The 19,654-nt window shown below is 39.9% G+C and overlaps 1 protein-coding gene across 12 annotated transcripts in view; it reads left to right on the top strand.

Moving 5' to 3' along the window:
* Positions 1–19,654, top strand: part of ctnnd2b (catenin (cadherin-associated protein), delta 2b) — a 169,577-nt gene that overhangs the window by 91,886 nt on the left and 58,037 nt on the right. For 3 of the 12 annotated variants that reach the window (XM_039816120.1, XM_039816126.1, XM_039816119.1), the window contains 7 exons: positions 2,552–2,703; positions 3,152–3,325; positions 5,328–5,473; positions 7,509–7,759; positions 9,147–9,278; positions 12,836–13,148; positions 15,938–15,994. In XM_039816120.1, coding sequence (XP_039672054.1) covers positions 2,552–2,703; positions 3,152–3,325; positions 5,328–5,473; positions 7,509–7,759; positions 9,147–9,278; positions 12,836–13,148; positions 15,938–15,994 — 1,225 coding nt within the window. The remainder of the gene's footprint in view (positions 1–2,551; positions 2,704–3,151; positions 3,326–5,327; positions 5,474–7,508; positions 7,760–9,146; positions 9,279–12,835; positions 13,149–15,937; positions 15,995–19,654) is intronic. The other 9 variants (XM_039816130.1, XM_039816125.1, XM_039816128.1 and 6 more) reach the window with 5 other exon arrangements.

Genomic DNA, 19,654 nt, shown 5'->3' with positions numbered 1-19,654 from the left:
CATTTGATCCCAATATGCTTTTGCTATATGTGTCTATCAGTCAGACTCTATTATTACATATATTATTTCAAACTGACCCCCATAGGAAATAAATTACATCCTCTTCTGCACGTCGCCTCTAAGACTCCTGAGGCAAATAAGAAATGTGATTAGAAAGTGCAAAGTGATTTATAAACTGGAATGTTACCATTGACCAACTGACTAATTTGATGGCTGACCAGCTGCTAGCTCAATGGTAGCGCGCTGTAGGATTAGCCAGCTGGACTCTGGCCGACTGATCTTTGGTAGATTTTGGATGAAAGCCTAAAAGTGAAAGTAGCAGAGTAAAAGAGTTGTGGTAATGGAAAACGGCTCCACTGAGAGGTGTTACACAGCATTGTATCAGTGATTCTCACACTTAAATTTTTTACTACATCTGACAGATGACATTACAAAGTGTAGAAGATGTGATGAGTCAAGGACTTTATTTATTTAATTTTTTGGTTTATTTGATAGGGACCATGTATATTTATGAACATTGTTGTATGAAAACACCATGTAAATATGCCAGAATTAGTAAAAATAACTACTTTTCATCTGCAGTCCCTAGGCAGGTGACAGAGGACTAACATAGAGACAGCCAGCAGTCATACAGCACTCATTCACTATAAATTAAAAGGTACACATAATGGTGACATATACAAACAAAAACAACGACAAAAAATACACAATGACAAAGACATTATTCATACACCTCTATACTGCATTCAATTTAAAAGTGAAAGTTTATGGGTGATGACTAAGCTCAGTCATTGGCAATATTTCACAAAATGAGAAAAAGAAACATGATAAATGTAACAACCTATCAACAAGTCCCCCAAAACATACGACGAAATAGGCCATCTGTTCCTACCCTCTAATACAATTGTCTTATAAATCAGCGCCCCTTGCGGTGGCAGGAAATCTAGACCTCCTATCTAAATCAGAGAATGTAACGGTCGCGGTTCGAAACTGTCGCATGGTCGTTTAGTTATGTATTAGTCTCGCTTTGCCAGACCTTCCTCCACAGCGTTGCGAAGGAGGGTCTGGCTAGTCCACACAGCATTCCGGGATGGGAGAAAAACGTGCTCTGGTTTATTGGCATTTCTTTAAACCAATCACAATCGTCATGGGCGAACACTAAGCACCAGGCAGAGCCCCGTTGCCGCTGCAAAATAGCCTCAGTAAGGAACTTGTTTTGGTGGACCATGTGCACGTTAAAAAGAAAACTCAGATTGGACAGATAGTCTAGCTAGCTGTCTGGATTTACCCTGCAGAGATCTGAGAAAAGGTTAACCTTAGTCCTTATAAATCGACCAGAGTTTAAAATGCCAACACAAAGGAAGCCCAAGGCAACGGATATCCGGCCTAAATGAGTGAAATCCGGCGGAATTTCCGGCGGCAACGTAACAATCCCGGAAGTGGAACGTCAAGGATATAGACTAAATAAAATCTGACATTTATACACAGCAAGTATGTTGGCTTTCTCTAACTGTGACCCTCCGGTTCTCTGTTCCCTCAAAGGTCAGCACTGTCACGAAAGAAAGATGAAGTCTTTTGTCTATGAAAGCTTTGTGCTGATCACTTTGCCTCTCCAAGCAAATAACTCAACACAGTGCTTCCATTGAAAATAATTCATTTTTCTCAGACATTTTATTGTCAAAAATACTGGTGTGACGTAGAACCGGAAATATACCTGCACCAGTTCTCCAAAGATAGTGTACATGGATTGTTTAAAGGTATAGTTTGACATTTTTGAAATTCAAACTATGCATTTAACTAACCGTTATAGTCACGTATAAAGGAACAAATTACGCTCTTAACAGAGAAATGATTATTTCAGTACATTGATGAGTGACTTTGTGTATTATTGGCCTCATTCTAACACATTGATGTCACTCTCTGCTCCTCCTGATGAATTATACAGAGAAATATGGAGTGGAGAAAGAGAAAGGCGGGTAATCGAGAGCAATAAGGAAGTGATAGTGGGTTAGGGGAAGTGGAAGTGTTTTAAATGGAGGTCAGGAACAGAGTGAGGTTTAAGGGTCACAGAGCATGAGAGGAAAAGAGTGGAGAGAGGGCACAATAGCACAGTGGATAAAAAGCAAATGTCTCGAAAAAGAGGAGAAGGCATTCTATCTTATTCTATTCCAGCTCTCCTTTTTCTCTTCGTTTCAGGGGCTGTTGCAAACCTAGGCAGTAATATTTGTCGTGCACACATTCATTCTTTTCCCATAAAAGAGAAAAATACATTGTATAACATGTGGGATGTAAACTGGGTTACAAAACACCTTCAAGGCCATGAACAGAATAAATCTTTACACAAAGACGGACTGTTACAGTAGTAAAACTCGTCTGAAAACAGTTACATAAAAGCACCCCGACAGAAGTAAAACCACGTCTTAAAGTGGTCACCCCCCCGCCTGCCCCCACGCTTGTGTGGAACTATCTAGTATTTCGTTCAGTGCACAGGCACTCATTGCCCTTTAATACTTTCTTAATGCTTCTCGTCCTTTCCTGTTTTTCCCATCAGGACAAGGACTTCTGTCCCAAAGCGCTTTGCAGCTCAACCACCAGGATGCCTATGCAGCAGCTGGTTACCATAGTAACCAAGGGCTGGCACTTGGGGAATCAATCACGGGCCGCAGCGGGCATGTTGGAGGGGCCGTTCACAGCTACAACCAGGTGCACACCTACCACTTTATATATATATATATATATATATATATATATATATATATATATATATATATATATATATATATATATATATATATACACATATCAGAAAACTTCTTTTCCCTTGAATGTTTTTTCTCCATTTTAAATGTGTCAACGTGTCAATGTGTCCTTCATTTCTTTCTTTGTCCACCCCTCTGCTTTTTTTATCCTCCCTCTCTTTATTCACATTCCTGCTCTACTTCATGCCTCTCCTGCCTCAATCTTCCTCACCCCCATTTCTCTTTCTTTGTCCAACCTCCTGTTTCTCCTCTTCCTCTCCATCCTCCATCCCCCCCTCCTCCCCCCCATCTTCCTCCATGTACATCTATCCTTCTCTCCTTCTCCACACTTGCTGCCTGACCCCTTCTTGTCCTCCCCTCTCTCATCTTTATACACACTCTGTCCTCTCTAGGTGACATCGAGCCGTGCAGCTGCCCACTTAGTTGGAACTGACTCTCCCTCCCAGTCCCAGAGAGACATATATGCCCAGCAGGCACATGGCAGCGCCTTCCACATGCCCACTGAGATCGGATCTGCACCTACTGGACCACCCATGTATTACTCCTGTGCCACTTTGCCTGCACAGGTACAGTACAAATCCCAGAAGAGATTACCGTGATGCTTCTGTGGTCGTCTGACAGATGTTTTTTCCTCTCTGTAGCACACTACTGGTGGAATCGAGGAGTTTTAGATTGACGTACTATGGGCATGTTTTATTGATTGTATCATTCCTTATACATTGAGGAATGAAATTCTCCTCAATATCAACAACTCACCCCTGTAGGCTTGAAAGGTTGCTCTTTAAAATTTGAACTCCCTCGCAGTAATAGTCAGCTTGGATTCAAAACAGGTACAATATCACGGCAAAAAAAAGCAACAAAACATCCAAAGAAACCTCTCAAACGTCTCCTGCTAAATAAAGCACTTCTCTGCTTTTGATCCATGTGCTCAGTATGCCGAACGCCAATGAATTGCTAAAAAAGCTACTTCCAGCAGAGATTCATAGTTACAAAGGAGTAGTGGAAATAGTGTGTTTTTTTGGAACGTACTATTGAATAAAGCCCAAGAAGTGGGTCTTGCTGCAGAAGTAGTTTGACACGTTTAGATTTTTTTTACAGTCCGGATGAGCACTAGAATCCATTGTGAAGGTTAGGTTACATCAGCATTTGAAACAACTTTGATTTGATTTGGTTGATGTTTTTTTTAGATTAGACGATGGTACAGATATGTCTCTTGAATAAACTGTGTGAAGTAAGGGACTTAGCTAACAAGCTTGCTAACAGTGAGCTAGAAAGCTAGCAAGAGCTTGCTTCATTCACCTTCAGTAACCCTTAAATGAATGAAATTATGTACAAGATCAAAATGCCACAACAGAGAAAACAGAAGCTGTTGGGACCAGTCCAGCGTAAATCTTCAGTTGCCATCCTCTGCAAGTAATGACGCTACAACATTTTCACAGCCACGTTCCAAATGCAGTGACCATTTAATAGAGTCTTGGTGGCGTATTTCTTTTAAGAAAACTACAAGGTAACCCCCATGAATTCTTATCATTTCCACAGCGTACAAATGTGCAAAATGTGTAAACCTTTTTGGTCAAAGTTTTTCTCCCAGGCTTAAAAGGAAATTCATGTAAATCCGTGATTATCTTACAGTACATGCAAGTCTCAGGCTACAGAAAAATTCAACCAGCATGGCAGTTATGGCTACCTCTTTTGTGCTTTGCTAGCAGATGTAAAAAAAATAATCTGTAAACAACTAAACAAATACTGTAAGATAATTGTTTACTGATCTAATCGAGTGAACACATACAGTATTTGTCTTGACTGCTTCACCACTAAAGTAGTAGTTACATTTGTGGCAGATGAGTGCTTTGTACTACTACAAACACATGGTACCTCAGTGTTTACTGCTGTGGCAGCCAAACTGTGCCGGCGCTTCATCTGAGCAACATTACTGCTTTGGTGGTAGCAAGTGAAAAATAGCTTATCCTGCATCTTTCTTGCAATTAATAGAATGGTTTTATGAGATCTGCAGGCAGTTTCTCTTATAAGGCCGGTCATCAGTGCAGCCACAATGCACCAAACCTGTATTCAATTCTGCTTTTGGAGATTTTATGGATGTGTTAATCATGTCTTTGAATTCATTTAAACGTATTTACTGGCACCGTTCTGATGCATCCTCAGCATCCTCAGCATCCTCACTTCAGCACATCTTGACGCCGCTCATCTAAATTAATGGAGTGTTTAAAATGGCACCTTTAGCTCTATAACTGCAAGAGCTTGCAGATATTTTTTCCAGCGTATTTCCCCCAAAATGTAGCATGTTTGAAATTCTGAGGGAACTTCATCTGACGGCCCATTGCCCGCAGTCGGATTTGGTTATTAAAGTTCAGAGTTGTCCCTTTATGTTTGGTCTGATAACTCCAAGCCCCTTCATCAGGATGTTAACACAGATTATAGTCTCTGCTCTCTGATTATCCAGCTCCAGGGGGAGTTGCTCATCTTTCTGAAAATAATGATATGAACAAGAAGAAGCTATTTAAAATGAGTGACATTCCTCTTTAATGAAGTACAACTCCTCTATTACAGCGTGTGAGCTCCCCTCTGCAGGCGGTGGGATCTCCTACCAAGCTGCAGCGCCTGGGATCAGCCTCCTCTGACATGCCCAGCTACGCCACGCTACAGAGGGTGTCCTCGCCAAAACAGTCACCCAGCCGACTTGCCAAGTCCTACAGGTTGGTTCAACTTCAGCCTGACCAGTTGATTTAATAAGGGCTTATTGTTCAGAGCAAGACTTTTACTGGTCCCAAAGCACAAAGGAATATATCTGTTGATCAATACCAATGACGCAACAATTACTTCAACTGGTGCTAAGATTTCTGGCTTTAAAAACACTACAGGATGTAGCCTGTATAACAATAAAAACGCCCTGCTCGTAAATGTATTAGTCATGTTAGACTCTAGACTAGCGCTAATACTTACGTAGTTTTACATCGTACTTTATCATGCCTCAGCCTGCCTTGGAATGAAAATGGGCTGAAACCAATTTAAGTAGCGCTGCAACAAGTAGTACAACAGATTTACTGCAAATGTTTGCCTGAATATAGTATAAATGTGGTTAAACGAATAAAGCTAGAAGTCTAGTCTCTGTATAGATTTCAGTCCTAAACTTTTCTAGTGCCTTGGATTTTGATTGAATGCATTGGGCTCACACATTTCTGGGTGTTAACTTGGACATTTTTCTAAAATAGTCTTTTCTGCAACTGGTCTGCTTCAAGTTTGACTCTACCACAGACAATTAAAGGCACTACACGTACTGGTCTACAGAGTTCTATGCATTGAATGGGGGTTCAGTGTGCAACTTACAACAAATAAATCTTTGATGAAGCTCCTGAAGCACAATCTTTACATTACATTGCAGAAGACATACAGTGTTGAACAAGCAGATTGCTGGTGGGCCAGTCATAACACGCTCATGCTCTGCAGCCAAATGTTCAAACCCACAGAACTTTATTTTAAATTCTCATGGAGATCCCAACATATCCTAAGATAGCAAGCGATGTTTATCAGGCTGAATTTTGGGGGATGTGTACAACATAATGCAAGTTAATATTGCACTTTGATAAAGAAAGGGAACATACAAGAGAAAAAAAAAGGATGGTTGAAATCAAAGCAGCGGAGACAGAGATATCGTAAATTTTAGTCCCTCAGGTTGGTCAAGATCCAAAATCGCTGTATCCTATATTTCCCATAATGCAACTCAACAGAATATTTTCATTAGTGCCTCCCTTCATAGTAAACACCCATGACTTTCACCAAGGTCCGGACCAAGGTTCATGTTTTTGTTACATTGTATACATTTGATCCGGTAAGTTTTGGTTTCACACTGCAGTTATGCAAGCGCACTAAAGATCTATACGTGACAAAACTACGTCCTGCCGTCATCACATACGTGAGCTGCGTCTCCAGATACTTATAACTGATTGGTTTGTTGACGGGCTTCCCCGTCCTCTCGTATCCTCTCTCTGGGTCGGCTCTTTTTGTTTTGTTGTGATGTTGAGAAGCACGACACGGGAACTTTCTTTCTGGAGAATTTATTCAGAGACAAACGGAAACCTACACTGTAGTATTTACTACCACTTAACAAATAAACTGCTGATGTATTCTCTGCTCTGATAGCCGACAGCTGTCTGCTCCGAGCGCATTCACCGTCACTCTCTCTCTCTCTCACTAAGCACCGAGCTATTCCTTAAAGCTTCCCCGGTCTTGTAACACGAGGAGAGTCTGCCAGAGCTTCTTATTTGGGCCAAAAGTCCGAACCATCCAAAAAATGCTTTCACACTATAAACGAACCGGTCCGGACCAAACTGTCCGGACCGGTTTGAGACCACCTCTTTTTATCGGACCAACATTTGGTCTTTTGATCCGGACCATGGTCCGGGAGAGGTTTCACACCTGTAATTTTGGTTCGGATCAAACTTAAAAGTCAGAAAGTCCGGACCAAATAAGGTATGTGTGAAAAAACCATTTTACATTCTGAAGCTTGACAAAGCTCCTCCAGAGCCACAGAAGACATTATACGGGCACAGGCTGAATAGTACTGCCCACAACTAGTAAACTAATTCCTTAATTCCCATGTCTATTATGGTCTTAGTCTTTATTGGGACTTAATTTAACATTATCTCATTATGGGAAATGTTCATTCCTGACACAACAATAATAATGTGACAAAAATACCAAATGAAACCGTTCTATTTCCTCCTCCTGCAGCACCTCATCGCCCATCAACATGGTAGCATCTGGTGCCGCTGGCTCCTCCTCCCCCATTCCTATGGCAGCCTCCCCAGGGGGAAACCACACCTCGTCGCCCATCCACCAGCTGAGCTCAGTGGTGGGTAGCTACGCCACCCTGTCGCCCACCAAGCGTATGCTGCATCACATCGGAGCAGACGGTTACAAGATTTCCCACGAGCTGTACGCCAACGCGACCCTGCAAAGGCCTGGTAGCCTGGCAGGTAGAGGTCAAGACACATTTATAATTACTTTTTTTAAATTTGTGGATGAGTGAAGTGCATTTTGTCATGTATCCACAGTGTTTCCTTTAGGATTTCTTTTTTTAGCAGTGGAGGCAGGTCCGAACACCCCCCCCCCCGCCCCCATGGAACGGAATTGACACTGACAACATAAGTTATACCACTTACAGTTCTCAAGGACGTACACACACCATCTCAACTGGCTTATCATCCGGACAGCGTCGCTTTTTCCTTTTTCCCTTTTTTCTGCTGAGTGACGCGCGTGCCCGCTCGCGGTGTGAAGCACATGTCCGCGCTGTTCTCCGACATGCACTCAAACAATGCAGCCCTATTTCTGATACCGTGGGGGGCAGAAATGTTGCCGTGGGGGGCCGCCACGGTCAAATCATCATAGAGGAAACACTTATCCATTTTTGGGAATTGTCCCACTTTAAAATTATCTGAAATAGATGTAGATGGTTCATAGTAATCATTGTATTTAAATGTTAACAATGTGTAGATTTTTTTTTAATTTTTAATTTTTTTTTACAATTACACTTACACTAGAACAAAATATCCTATAAAAATAAAGGCCTAAAATGCCCCAAAAATAATCTAAAAATAAAATAAAACTACATATTGTCTGTTTAATGACCCAATATTTTTATTTTATTATTATTATTATTATTATTATTATTATTATTATTATTATTATTATTATTATTATTATTATTTATTTTTCAAAATGTAATTAAAATACAAATTTTGTTAACTACATTTTGGTCTGTGAGAATATGAATTATGGGTTTTCTTCAGTTCCATTATTTTATTGCACAACAGTTAAGGAGGCATGCACTTTTTTGTACGTCTTATTGGTATTCATCGGCATGAGCGCAAGAATTCAAAATAAAATAAAACAGTTTAAAGTGCCAGAGTTTGGCTAGAAAATTTGAAAATATTTGTATCTACAATAGGGGGGCCCTACAGAAAAAGTTTAGGAACCACTGAGTATATATGTTCATGTTAAATGTGAAGTGATTCATTTAAACACTAACGGACAAATGTTACAAATATTTTGTGACTGCAAATGGATACAGATAGTAGCTTTGCGTTACACCCTAGTGAGCTGTGTGGACTGTACTTGAAGGGAACTTGGAATTAACAAGGGTCCAACTGCAATATGTTTGCCCTGGGCTCTGGTGGTCATGGCATGTAAAGTGATCAAAACACAAACTGCTTTTCTGTAAATGTGTTTTAAGGAGCGATTCAAAAGACAAGATTGACTTGACCTAAACTTAGTGATCACCTTGACAACCACAGAGTACATCATTATTCATCCACCCACCTTTCTATCCATCTATCAGTATATCTGACGTCCATTCCCTGTGCGTTCCAGGCTCCAGAGGTTCCTACAGCAGCCAGCACAGTCACCTGGGCGCTGAGCTCCGACCTCTGCAGTCTCCTGAACACCACATCGACCCCATCTACGAAGACAGAGTCTACACCAAACCCAACCTTAGAGGACAAGGTAAGCTGACATGGGAATATGAAAGGCTGAGGAAAATAAAGACATGGGTTATTTATTTAAGATGTGTACAAATACAGACTCAACAACACTGTATCCCAGAAGGCAATGGGAGCAGAAAGGAGGTGTTGGGGCGAGAGTCTGAGCGGAAAGCAAACATTTCATAGGCAGGAATATGCGCAGGGTGCATATGATTTTTATAGATGATATAGTGGCATGGTAACAGCTTTGGAACTAAGGTATTTAGGAAAATATTAAAGATGATATGTGAGGGGTGGATGGAAGAAAACGAGAAAGGAAGATGGGGACTGGTAGGAATGGAATGGTATGGGCTTCCTCTTAAAGGTGCTCTAAGCGATGTTGGGAGACGTTATTGTTGTTGACGTTCAAAGTATTTTCAAACAAAACGCCCCTCCCTCCTCTTCATCCCGTCCCCTCCCCCTCTCTTCCGTGCTTCAGCGAACTAACCTTCCCCAACCCCCACCCCAAAATCCTTCTTGTCGGTTATTGGCTGAACGCTGGAACTCTGTTTGTTATATTTTTGTGGTCCAGGTTGGCCACTTTGTTTTTGTTGCCATTTGTGGAGCCTGGGCTGTCTACAGAGACAGAGTTTTTTTTTACAGTGTGTTCAGGGGACAGACAGCTAGCAGATAGTGAGGAGAGGTTTACTCTATTTAATGTGACAAAAAATGTTGTAGCCTAAAAAAAACGAGTGACATCGCTTAGAGTACCTTTAATAAAGGATTTATACGTTTTTATTAATGCCGTTATTAATAAATAGTAACACTTAATAGGACAAATTGTTGGGTTGTCAGGTCGTGGAAAAATCTCCTTACTGGGTCCGGTATAAACTAGTCATTGATAAAGTCCTTAATAGGGTTAGGCTATTCTCACTTTTAAATAAGCCAATGTGTCTTTTTCAAATGTCCTAACTTTGTGGAATTCCATTACCTTAATGACCGGAGTAGCCCTTTAAGAGCTAGCTACAGTATAAAGACCAACTACGTGTCAAGCTGGAGGAGGATAAACACCAGAAAAAAATTAAAAAAAACATTTTCTCACCTGGCAACCCATAAGTTGTTCTTCATTGCTTATAACTGATCTATAACACATTAGTCAATGACTTATTAACCATTAATAAAGCCATTAGATGTAACTAATAGATACATTATAAAGGTTACTTAGTAGCGTAGCACCGAAGAGGTAGAAGGAGCTGGAGAGGACAGATAGTAACACTCGGAGTTGGTTAGAGCGAGACTGTAAACACAGAAATGTGCTTCAAAAAGTCCAAATTTATAAATAGCTGATTAAAAATCAGTGAGTAAAGCAAGACATCAAATGAAACACTGACTATGTGATGGGTCAAAGAATTACTGTACAGCATACCGAGAGGTAGAACAGTAAAAGTCCTTCGTCTGGTCCAGTTTAGGATGGTGTTATATTAAAGGCTGCTGTGCAGAAGGGATTTTCTTGTCCCATCTGATCATGTAGCGCTATTTACCAGATCAGGTAGGCAAATCCAATTGGGGTCTCAATGGCAATTTGTCTCTCAGTCACAGTCTGTTAACTAATTAGTTTCAAGGCTGAAAATTAATCTCAATTAATCCCATGGGCGTTAGCTTGGGTGCTTTGAAATCAAAGCAAATCAACCGTGTCCTAAAATGTTGTCACCGCTGTGCTGCTGGTTTGGTCGCTGTTGCTGTAAAGAGAAATACACACAAAGAATACTTTTTTTCCACACGTTTTTTTCCCCCCGCAAATATTAGAGAAACATCCTATTAATTAAAAGCTTTGATGTGATGCTGGCCCCCCCGCACACACTGATAGGTCACTTTAATACATCAAAATAACTCAGTCATCTCCAGCTTTGTGTCAGTGAATGGAATGGAAGTCAGATACAGCGGCACTCTGATTGTCAGATTCTTTTCTTTTGTTTGACAATGACTTTTTATTACTGTGCGACACAAAGTCGCTGTTGAAGCATGTTTCAAGGTTAATTCAAATAGTTTCAAGAAAATAAACAAGTTAATAATAATAATAATAAAGCAAGTTGGAAAACAAGCAGACAACACACCTGGCTTCGCATCACATCACAACACACACACACACATCATCACTCAGATGGCAGAAACACTGAAGGCTCCGCTGAATCCATCTGAGGTGAGAGAGTAAAGGGATGAGTGTGGATGTGTATGTGTGTGTGTGTGTGTGTGTGTGCGCGCAGTAGGAAGAGGTAGGGGGTGTATTAGTGTATTAGAAGGAAAGAAACTATAAGAGGGTGATTTTTCTGCATCATGACCAGTGTTCTCTATTGACACATTTTAATATTTAATCGGTTGTCTATACTTAGATACCCGTTGGAGGCATGTGCAGTGCACACTGACCCAGCCCAGCGAGCTGGTGTAAGCGTGTTGACTGTCATGCCCAAATTGTTTCTTAGCTGTGGTTTAACAAAAAGACAATTTCTCTCTCTCTGCTTGAGACTGACAAAGGAGGTTTTGTTATTATGTTTTGATGTCTTTCCATCAAGGCTAGACTACCAGCCATAGACTGCGCTGGAGCCCCAAACCCCTCACTGTGTGACAATTAGTTTCCAATTAACTGTAAATACTTGGCACCACTAAAGCAGAATATAAACCGGAATGATAAAAGCTGTAAGAAATACTTCAACAGAGAGAGTGGTGGTTCAGGGGGCGCACATCTCCGAGCATGTTAATCTGGTAACCCGGGTAATCCGGCTGTGCTTTAAAGGAAATGTTTAAATTGTCATCGCCAAGACTTTTTACAGGTGCCTGCACATTTTATGTGTTTATTTACCTTTAACTTTTTTGCATGTCTGTTCGATTTGACTGCTTCTGTCTGTTTGTTTTTTTTAATTATATTTCTCTATTGATCATTTTGTGAGTCCACCTTTTCACCTTAAATGTGCCGTAGGTAGGATTGGGAAGCTCCAGGGCTTAGCCAACATTTTTTAACATCAACAACTTCTCAGTCCCTCCCCCCTTTCTGCTGAAGCCCAAAACGTTCTTCTAAGCCCCTCCCCCCACAAGGGAGAATGAATGCGTGTGCATGAGCAGTCATTGACACGCAGTTAGACACCCCTTCCTGGCCCTGATTGGTGCATCTGAACAGGGAGCGGTGGATTTTTGCAAATCACACTACAGGCTGTAGGTGGTGGCAGAGGAGCTGGATTTATTTTTTTTAATGACCTGCTTCATGTAGTTTTACTGGAACATAGGGGCAGTTTCAGCAAATCTGACAGAAAGTTAGTTTTATACGTCTTACCTACTGCACCTTTAAGTTATCTACTGTTGAGTTTTTACTTCAGTTTGCCATATTTATTTAGGCTCTACGTATGAGTGTTTTATTATTTTAATTTTTGTTTCTTCCTCCCTCTCTGCTTTTTTCTTCTCTGCTGTTTTGTTCCACTGGTGCTGGTGTTGTTGCTTTTTTTATCCATTGTGTCTATGTGTACGTGCATCCTTGTGTTGGCACTCGTGTTTGGTTTCGAATTTCTTCTTCCCCCGCTCCCCGGCCCTCCTCGGCTACATCAAATCCAGTGGTGAACCAATTGTACCAAGAGGTCCTCAACTATCTGCTCTGTCCCTACGCTCCTCTTCCTGCTTTAGCCCCGCCTTCCCCCGGTGTCGACCCAATCCCCTTGCAGCGAACGGGAAGCCAGAGCGCCACCGGCACCTTCCAGAGAGGCAGCTTCGCCGCAGGAGGCGGGGCGGCTGACTACGCCAACCCCTACCGTACTCTGCAGTTCTGCCCGTCCACCGAGTCGCCTTACAGCAAGTCAGGCCCCGCCCTCCCCCCTGAGGCCGTTCTGGGCCGGTCTCCATCAGTGGACAGTATTCAGAAGGACCCAAGGTGAGAAAAAACAAAACATGCATTTATGTCGAATCAGCTCTGGCTTGTTGATGAAGCCCTTTGTTCCGCTCCCTTCCCACTTTCACTGAACTTACTGATGGCCAGATTCACCAAATTAAACATAATTATGCAAATAATATCAATAACCTGGAGACATTAACATTAAAAAAGAGTTTAATTGCAGTCTTCAAAAGAGTGTCAAAGTGTAACATGGTGACACCAAACAGTAAGAATTGACTGTCAGGATTTGACAGGTTGAATCTGGGCTTTAGTATGAGGAACACATCACACCACATTTTCACTGTCCTCTCTAGTTTGCCTGGTGTTGGGGCTTGTTCACACTGCCATATAAAGGCCTGTGCACACCTCTTGGTCCAATTTAAAAGTTTGCTTTCGTTGTTAGGAGGGGAGTGTCTGTCAGTGACAATCAGTCGCATTCAGTGCAGTAGGTTGACACAGTTAATGCGGAAAGTGCATGAAGTCTACATTTAGACCAAGAGAGCGCTGTGTACGAACATGGGTGTGTGAGAATGAGGGAGAGAGAGAGAGAGAGAGAGTGAGAGAGTGACAGACAGACAGACAGACAGACAAGAAAAGAGTAAGAGAGAGAGACACAGACAGCGTAAAAGCTGTTTTTATCATTATTTTGTCCTACTTACAATCAATTTTGAAATACTATTCCATTTGTGTCTTTTTTTAGCCTCTTTTTTCTGACTAATGACTGCACAAGCATATCGTCACAGCTAGAAACTGCCTTATTAAAGTTGAAGTGTCTCTTATATTTTAGCTCAGGTGTAAGCAGTAGATATATTTATTTTACTTCTAACTTCTAATGAGAAAGTCACTTTGTGCTGAACTGCTTATAATACGGTAACATTTGGAAGCAAAAGGACATCTTTCTGTGTCGTGAGGATAAGTGACTTTTGTTGTTGTTGGCATTGCTCTTTCCTCCACCCATTGTCCAAGTGTTTATTTCTTTGTGCACATTGCACTCACATTGTCTGTTTGTTCAATCTTGAGCTCCAGCATCATTGTTGTGTAGCTTCCAGCATCCACACATCTGCACTGCTACATTCAAAGGACTGACTTGTGATGCATGGCATTTTGTTTTACCTTCACAACATGCACAGTCAGTGCTTGCACTGTATGTATGAGACGGTGCTATTCGAGTAGCTTTTTGTCCAAATTGCGTTAAAGGGAGGGTCCCCCAGGATTATAATTATACAGCATTCTGATCCTGCAGCTGTCAAGTTTTACTGTTTATAAGCTTGCTGCACTGCTGCTGTCCTTGCAGCTCAAAGATGAATTGGTTGAAAAGGCATTTTCTTATATATATATATGTATATATATATATATATATATATATACTCTAGTTGGTATTTACAGCAACAGGATGGTGTATGTCAGTTTGAGATGTACTTCAGAGCCCAGAGGTATTTGGCAAAGAGGAACAAGATATAAATGTTTTTGGTAATAAGATCAATTTATGTTTGGTTTTGGGCTTTTCATGGGATTTGTTGTCAACAAGAAAAATATAGACTATCGCCAGCATTATCCTTTAAACAATCACACCCAGTTTTTCGGATAATGGCCAATTGGTTACGTAGCTCTTAATTGCTAACACCACAATCATTCAAATTAGATTATCCACGTCTTACTTAGGCATAATCTATGTGTATTCTATGAATGTGTGAGGTATCGGAAACTAGAAGCATATTAAGAAAACTGAACTTTTAATGACTAAATAGAAATCCCGGATTAAAAAATATAATAAAAATATATACAGAGTATGTTACTATAGCTTCAGTTTTTAAAACAATTTCAGTTGAGCAACCATTTTTTTTCACTTGCCACCACCTCAGTAATGCGCGGAAAAGTTGTTGCTAAATACATATCTATATATACTGTATATGTATAGATATTTACATATTGTTTAAATTGAACCTACACATAACAGGCTTAACAGCTAAGCTTGTCATTTACTCGCCATTTAACTTTACTGGTACAAGTCCTGCTTTTCAGAGATAAAGGCTAGTCATTTTTAGTCGCACAGAAAAATTTAAATGAATTACACATGGTGGATTTTGTCATCTATATTCAACAACCATGTTGAGTAAGCGGTCAACCATGTAATAACTTGATGCATTCCTTTAAAACAGGATGACACAGATGAGAGAATAGCATTGTTTATATAAATTACATATATTTCATTTATATAAACAATACTATTCTCTCATTAAACCATATATGTATGTATGGTTATATATACTGTATGTATATATGGTTTAATAAGGATGTTAGGTGTGAAGTAGTGTCTGTACTCTGCACAAGACCTTGTAAACTCACAGGTAAACCTGATTGTTTTTAACCTACGGTAAATCAGATTTTCTCCTCGCTGTCTGAAAGTACAGTGATAATTGGCTGTGCAATATCTGAATGTTTCAAACATACTCCACTATGCAGCACCAACAATGACCTAAACATCCAGTTTGGTGTATGAATGTGCAAAGAACAAGGCGACACCCAGTTTGTTTTATCATGAGACCCTCTCTTTACCCGACATATTCACCATCTCCCCACCACCCGCTCTAAATGCATGTCCTTCACCCTGCCCACCTGCTCCACCATTGCCTGATAACCAAATGTTGAGAGAGAAAGCCTAGTCTAGTCGCTACATATTGATTTCTATTTACTAATCATCACTATTTTGACGGTTATTGAATAATTTGTTGCCAGACAGCCAACAAACACATCTCTCTTGTTTCTCTCTGCCTGTCCCCCCTCGATAGGTACGACCCTGAATTCCTTGTGTGGAATCAAAATCAAGCCGAGCAAAGAATGACAAAGTAATCCAACTATTTATTTATACATATTCTGTCTATCTATCTTACCTTTGTCTCATTCACTGAATCTTTCCATCTTCTCTATATGACACTATGCAGATGTTAATGGCCACATGACATCTCTCATTTGTATTGTCACCCATTTAGTGCTTTATTACACAGCAATCACTTTTATTTTAGCATCATAAATTGTAGACTACATCTAGTGCTGGCTTTCAAAAGCACTTTGCATTTAATTACGCCATAACATTAGAATGGCATCCTGTGACCTGAAAATATTAAGAAATAAGTTAGAAAAAATTGCTGATTGCTTATTTGCAATTTGTAAATTGTTTTTTAGATTGTAAATATTCCTCATTCTCTCCTTTTGGCTATCTACCGATCCCTCCATCCATTCATTTATATCTGTTGATTTATTCATTCATTTGTCTCCATTGTATGTCCTGGTGATTTGTGAATGTGCTTTGTAGCTGTTGCATTCATGTAGATGCCCGGTTTAAATTTTGGCACAAGACTTCAATTTTTGAGTTAGTGGCGTTAAAATTCTTATCTCCGCCAAAAACGAATATGCACATTTTCGTAGTTTGTCCCAGTTGTTTTGTTGCTGCTTATTGACAAATTTTAGTGGAAGTGTGGTTGATCTTGTCTTTGAATCGTTAATCAATATTTTCCATCCAATAAACCATTACATTAGCTAAGAATACTGGCAAGACACATATTATTTGCTAACAATATGGGCAGAAACACAACTGGCAAAAACATTAGCCAACAATACTAGCAGAAAAACAACATTACAATATTGGCAGAAAACTTAAGCTAGCAAATACTGGCAAAGACATACAGCTACCAATACTAGCTGGGAATGCAGTGGGATTCATAATGCAGCATATACATAACATTAGCTAACAATAAATACTGGCAGAAAAACAACATTAACTAACAATAAACACTGGCAGAGACATAACGTTAGCTAACAAAACTAGCAGATAAAGCATTGGGATTTGTAATAACACAGCAGAGACGCAACATAAGCTAACAATGTCTGAAAAATAACATTAGCTAACAATACTAGCAGAGACATAACATTATAGCTAACAATATTTGCAGAAACATAACATTACATTACATGTCATTTACTGTAGCTGACGCTTTTATCCAAAGTGACTTCCAATTAAGTGCTTTCAACCCTGAAGGTGCAAACTTAAGCTTTTTTTTATGTTTATCCGAGGTGTAGTCGGAATAGATGTGTTTTTAGCCTTTGGCGGAAGATGCCTAGGCTTAATATTAGCTAACAATACTAGCAGAGACATAACTTTAGCTAACAACACTAGCAGAAACATAACATTAGCTATAGCCTGCTAGCAGAGACATAAGCTAACAATACTAGCAGAGAAATAACTTTAGCTAACAATACTGGCAGATATATAAAATTTCTGAAATAGATGCTGCTTTGTGGTGCAGCAAAATCAATTTCTGAGGAAGTGATTTAGGCAACGAAAAGGATACTGTTTTACCAATCAGGAACTTTATTGTGTCATTTTCCGGGCTGTATGCAGCCTGTTAAATAAACGGCTGCATTATAGTTCTTTCCTATGACATGATCAGTTTTTTGTTATTCATTTATGAAAATTGTAATAAATTACATCATAGTTTTTGTTATCAAAGGTTACTCCTTATATAGTTTTAGTGTTGTTTTAGTTGTCGTTTTGGACAAAAGGTTGTCGACAAAAGTTTTTCACATTGTTTTAAAAATGAACACTGGGCGTGTCTCATACACTACAAAGTTTCCTCTAATGTCTCTGATGAAATGGAGTGGATAGACTATGTATAGAAAGAAATCAGCATCAGCATAGTAAATAGATGATAACTGGAAGTGTGGCCATTTCCACCGTTTTGAGCTGGCTCCCTTATGATACCTTTAACCTGTAAAAGTCTCAAACAAACATCAGCTGATTTGTCAAGCTACACACTGGCACAATCTTGCAAATCAAGACACATTACTGTGGAGACAGCCTCTTATGTACTCCAATGCGTTTCCTCCTTCAGGCTGCCAATAATTTATGGAAACGTTCCCACTAACACAAAGAAAGATTTTGTGCTAGACAGGATCCGACCTGATCATGAAAGTGCCTCTTTTTATTTCATGCTCATGAGCCCAGTAAGAATCTCTGATCCATATTCAGTCACAGGGTTGAGATGGACTCCATGTGGTGTGTGTGTGTTTCTCAGCTCTGCCTGACATCTCCTGACCTTTCGTTCATCTCTTCCAGCCTCAGTGGGCCAGTCAGTCAGCCATGCCATTACACCCTGAAACGCACACTAGCTGTCTGGGCAACACAAACATACAAATACACACACTTTTCTTTTTCTTTCTCTAATTTTCTCTTTGCCTCAGTCTCTCTTTGTCTTTATTCATTCATTTTCTCACTCTAACCTCCTTCCCACATTGAGGACAAGGTGGTTTTAAAATATTACTGGTTTTGTACTGATTGGGTTTGTAGGTCAGTGTTATATTTTATATATTGTGAAACTGAAATACATCTAATACAACAATACATTTATTTAACATTTCCATTTGACAACACATTGCAGCATCTAAACTACACTGTCAATCTATGAATGCACAGTATGTCAACAGTATTTCACTGGTGCTTCTCCAATGCAATCAAGTTTCCTGTTAAAAAAGAAATAATTAACTTTTTACAGTGTCAAAGTTAAGAGTTAAAACGGAAATTCTGGAAGTTTGCAGACCTTTTGTTCTGTGAGATTCAGTTACCTTGAGGCAGCCAGTCCTGTTAAAAGTCCACAAAAGAAATAGAAAAGAAGGTTTCTCTTGACAACAGAGTATATTAGAAAATCCTCAGTAGCCAGCTAGCAATGATCAATTCTTCTCCCTTGAGGTCATTCACTAAACAGTATTTCATGCAATAGTCCAATATCGGCAATTTGAATTCTAGACTGGATACAGAATAAAATACTGTTGTAACTTGACAGGCTAATTTAAATGTTTTACACCCATTTAAACCAAATTTTCTAAATGAACGCATGGGAAATTGCACATGGTGGTTAAGGACAAACCTAATGAAATGCTAGTGCTGAACTTATAGTAGACGGATCCCCGGTGGTCTGTTGCTGCTGGTCTGAGGTCATTAGGTTTTGCGATACTAACCAATACAACAATGGGTTAGGGTATTTCCTTTTCTATATGCTATGGTTTGCTATACATACACTGTAATGTGTTGGTGTTAATTAGCCACTTGAAGTTGTTAGATGTCACACTAAAAAGTGAGTACAGTGAGTCAGCACCCTTGTCAATTTATTTTTATTCCTTTAAATATTTCCTTCCTTTCTTCGTCTTATGTCAGTTTACTCCTACTCCTACTCTTACCCTACTTGTCTGTCTGTATTTCTGTCTCTCTATCGGGGAATGAGTCATCAAATTCATAAAATTCACCCCCCACCCCCAATGGTGGCAACACACACAAATATATACCCGACACAAATCGCATAATTCGCTCTCTGGTTTCAAATTGCTCTATTCCCCAAAAACCCTGACTCACAGGAAATCCCTTTCAGCCTGATACAGCAGTGATCATCATATGTCTGCAGCCCTCACAGTACAGCGCCTCGCCCTGCTTTCTGAATACATCATTCATAGATTGT

This window comes from Perca fluviatilis, chromosome 11, assembly GCF_010015445.1.
Source record: "Perca fluviatilis chromosome 11, GENO_Pfluv_1.0, whole genome shotgun sequence".
Taxonomy (NCBI): Eukaryota; Metazoa; Chordata; class Actinopteri; order Perciformes; family Percidae; genus Perca; species Perca fluviatilis.
This window is presented reverse-complemented; position numbering and strand designations above follow the sequence as displayed.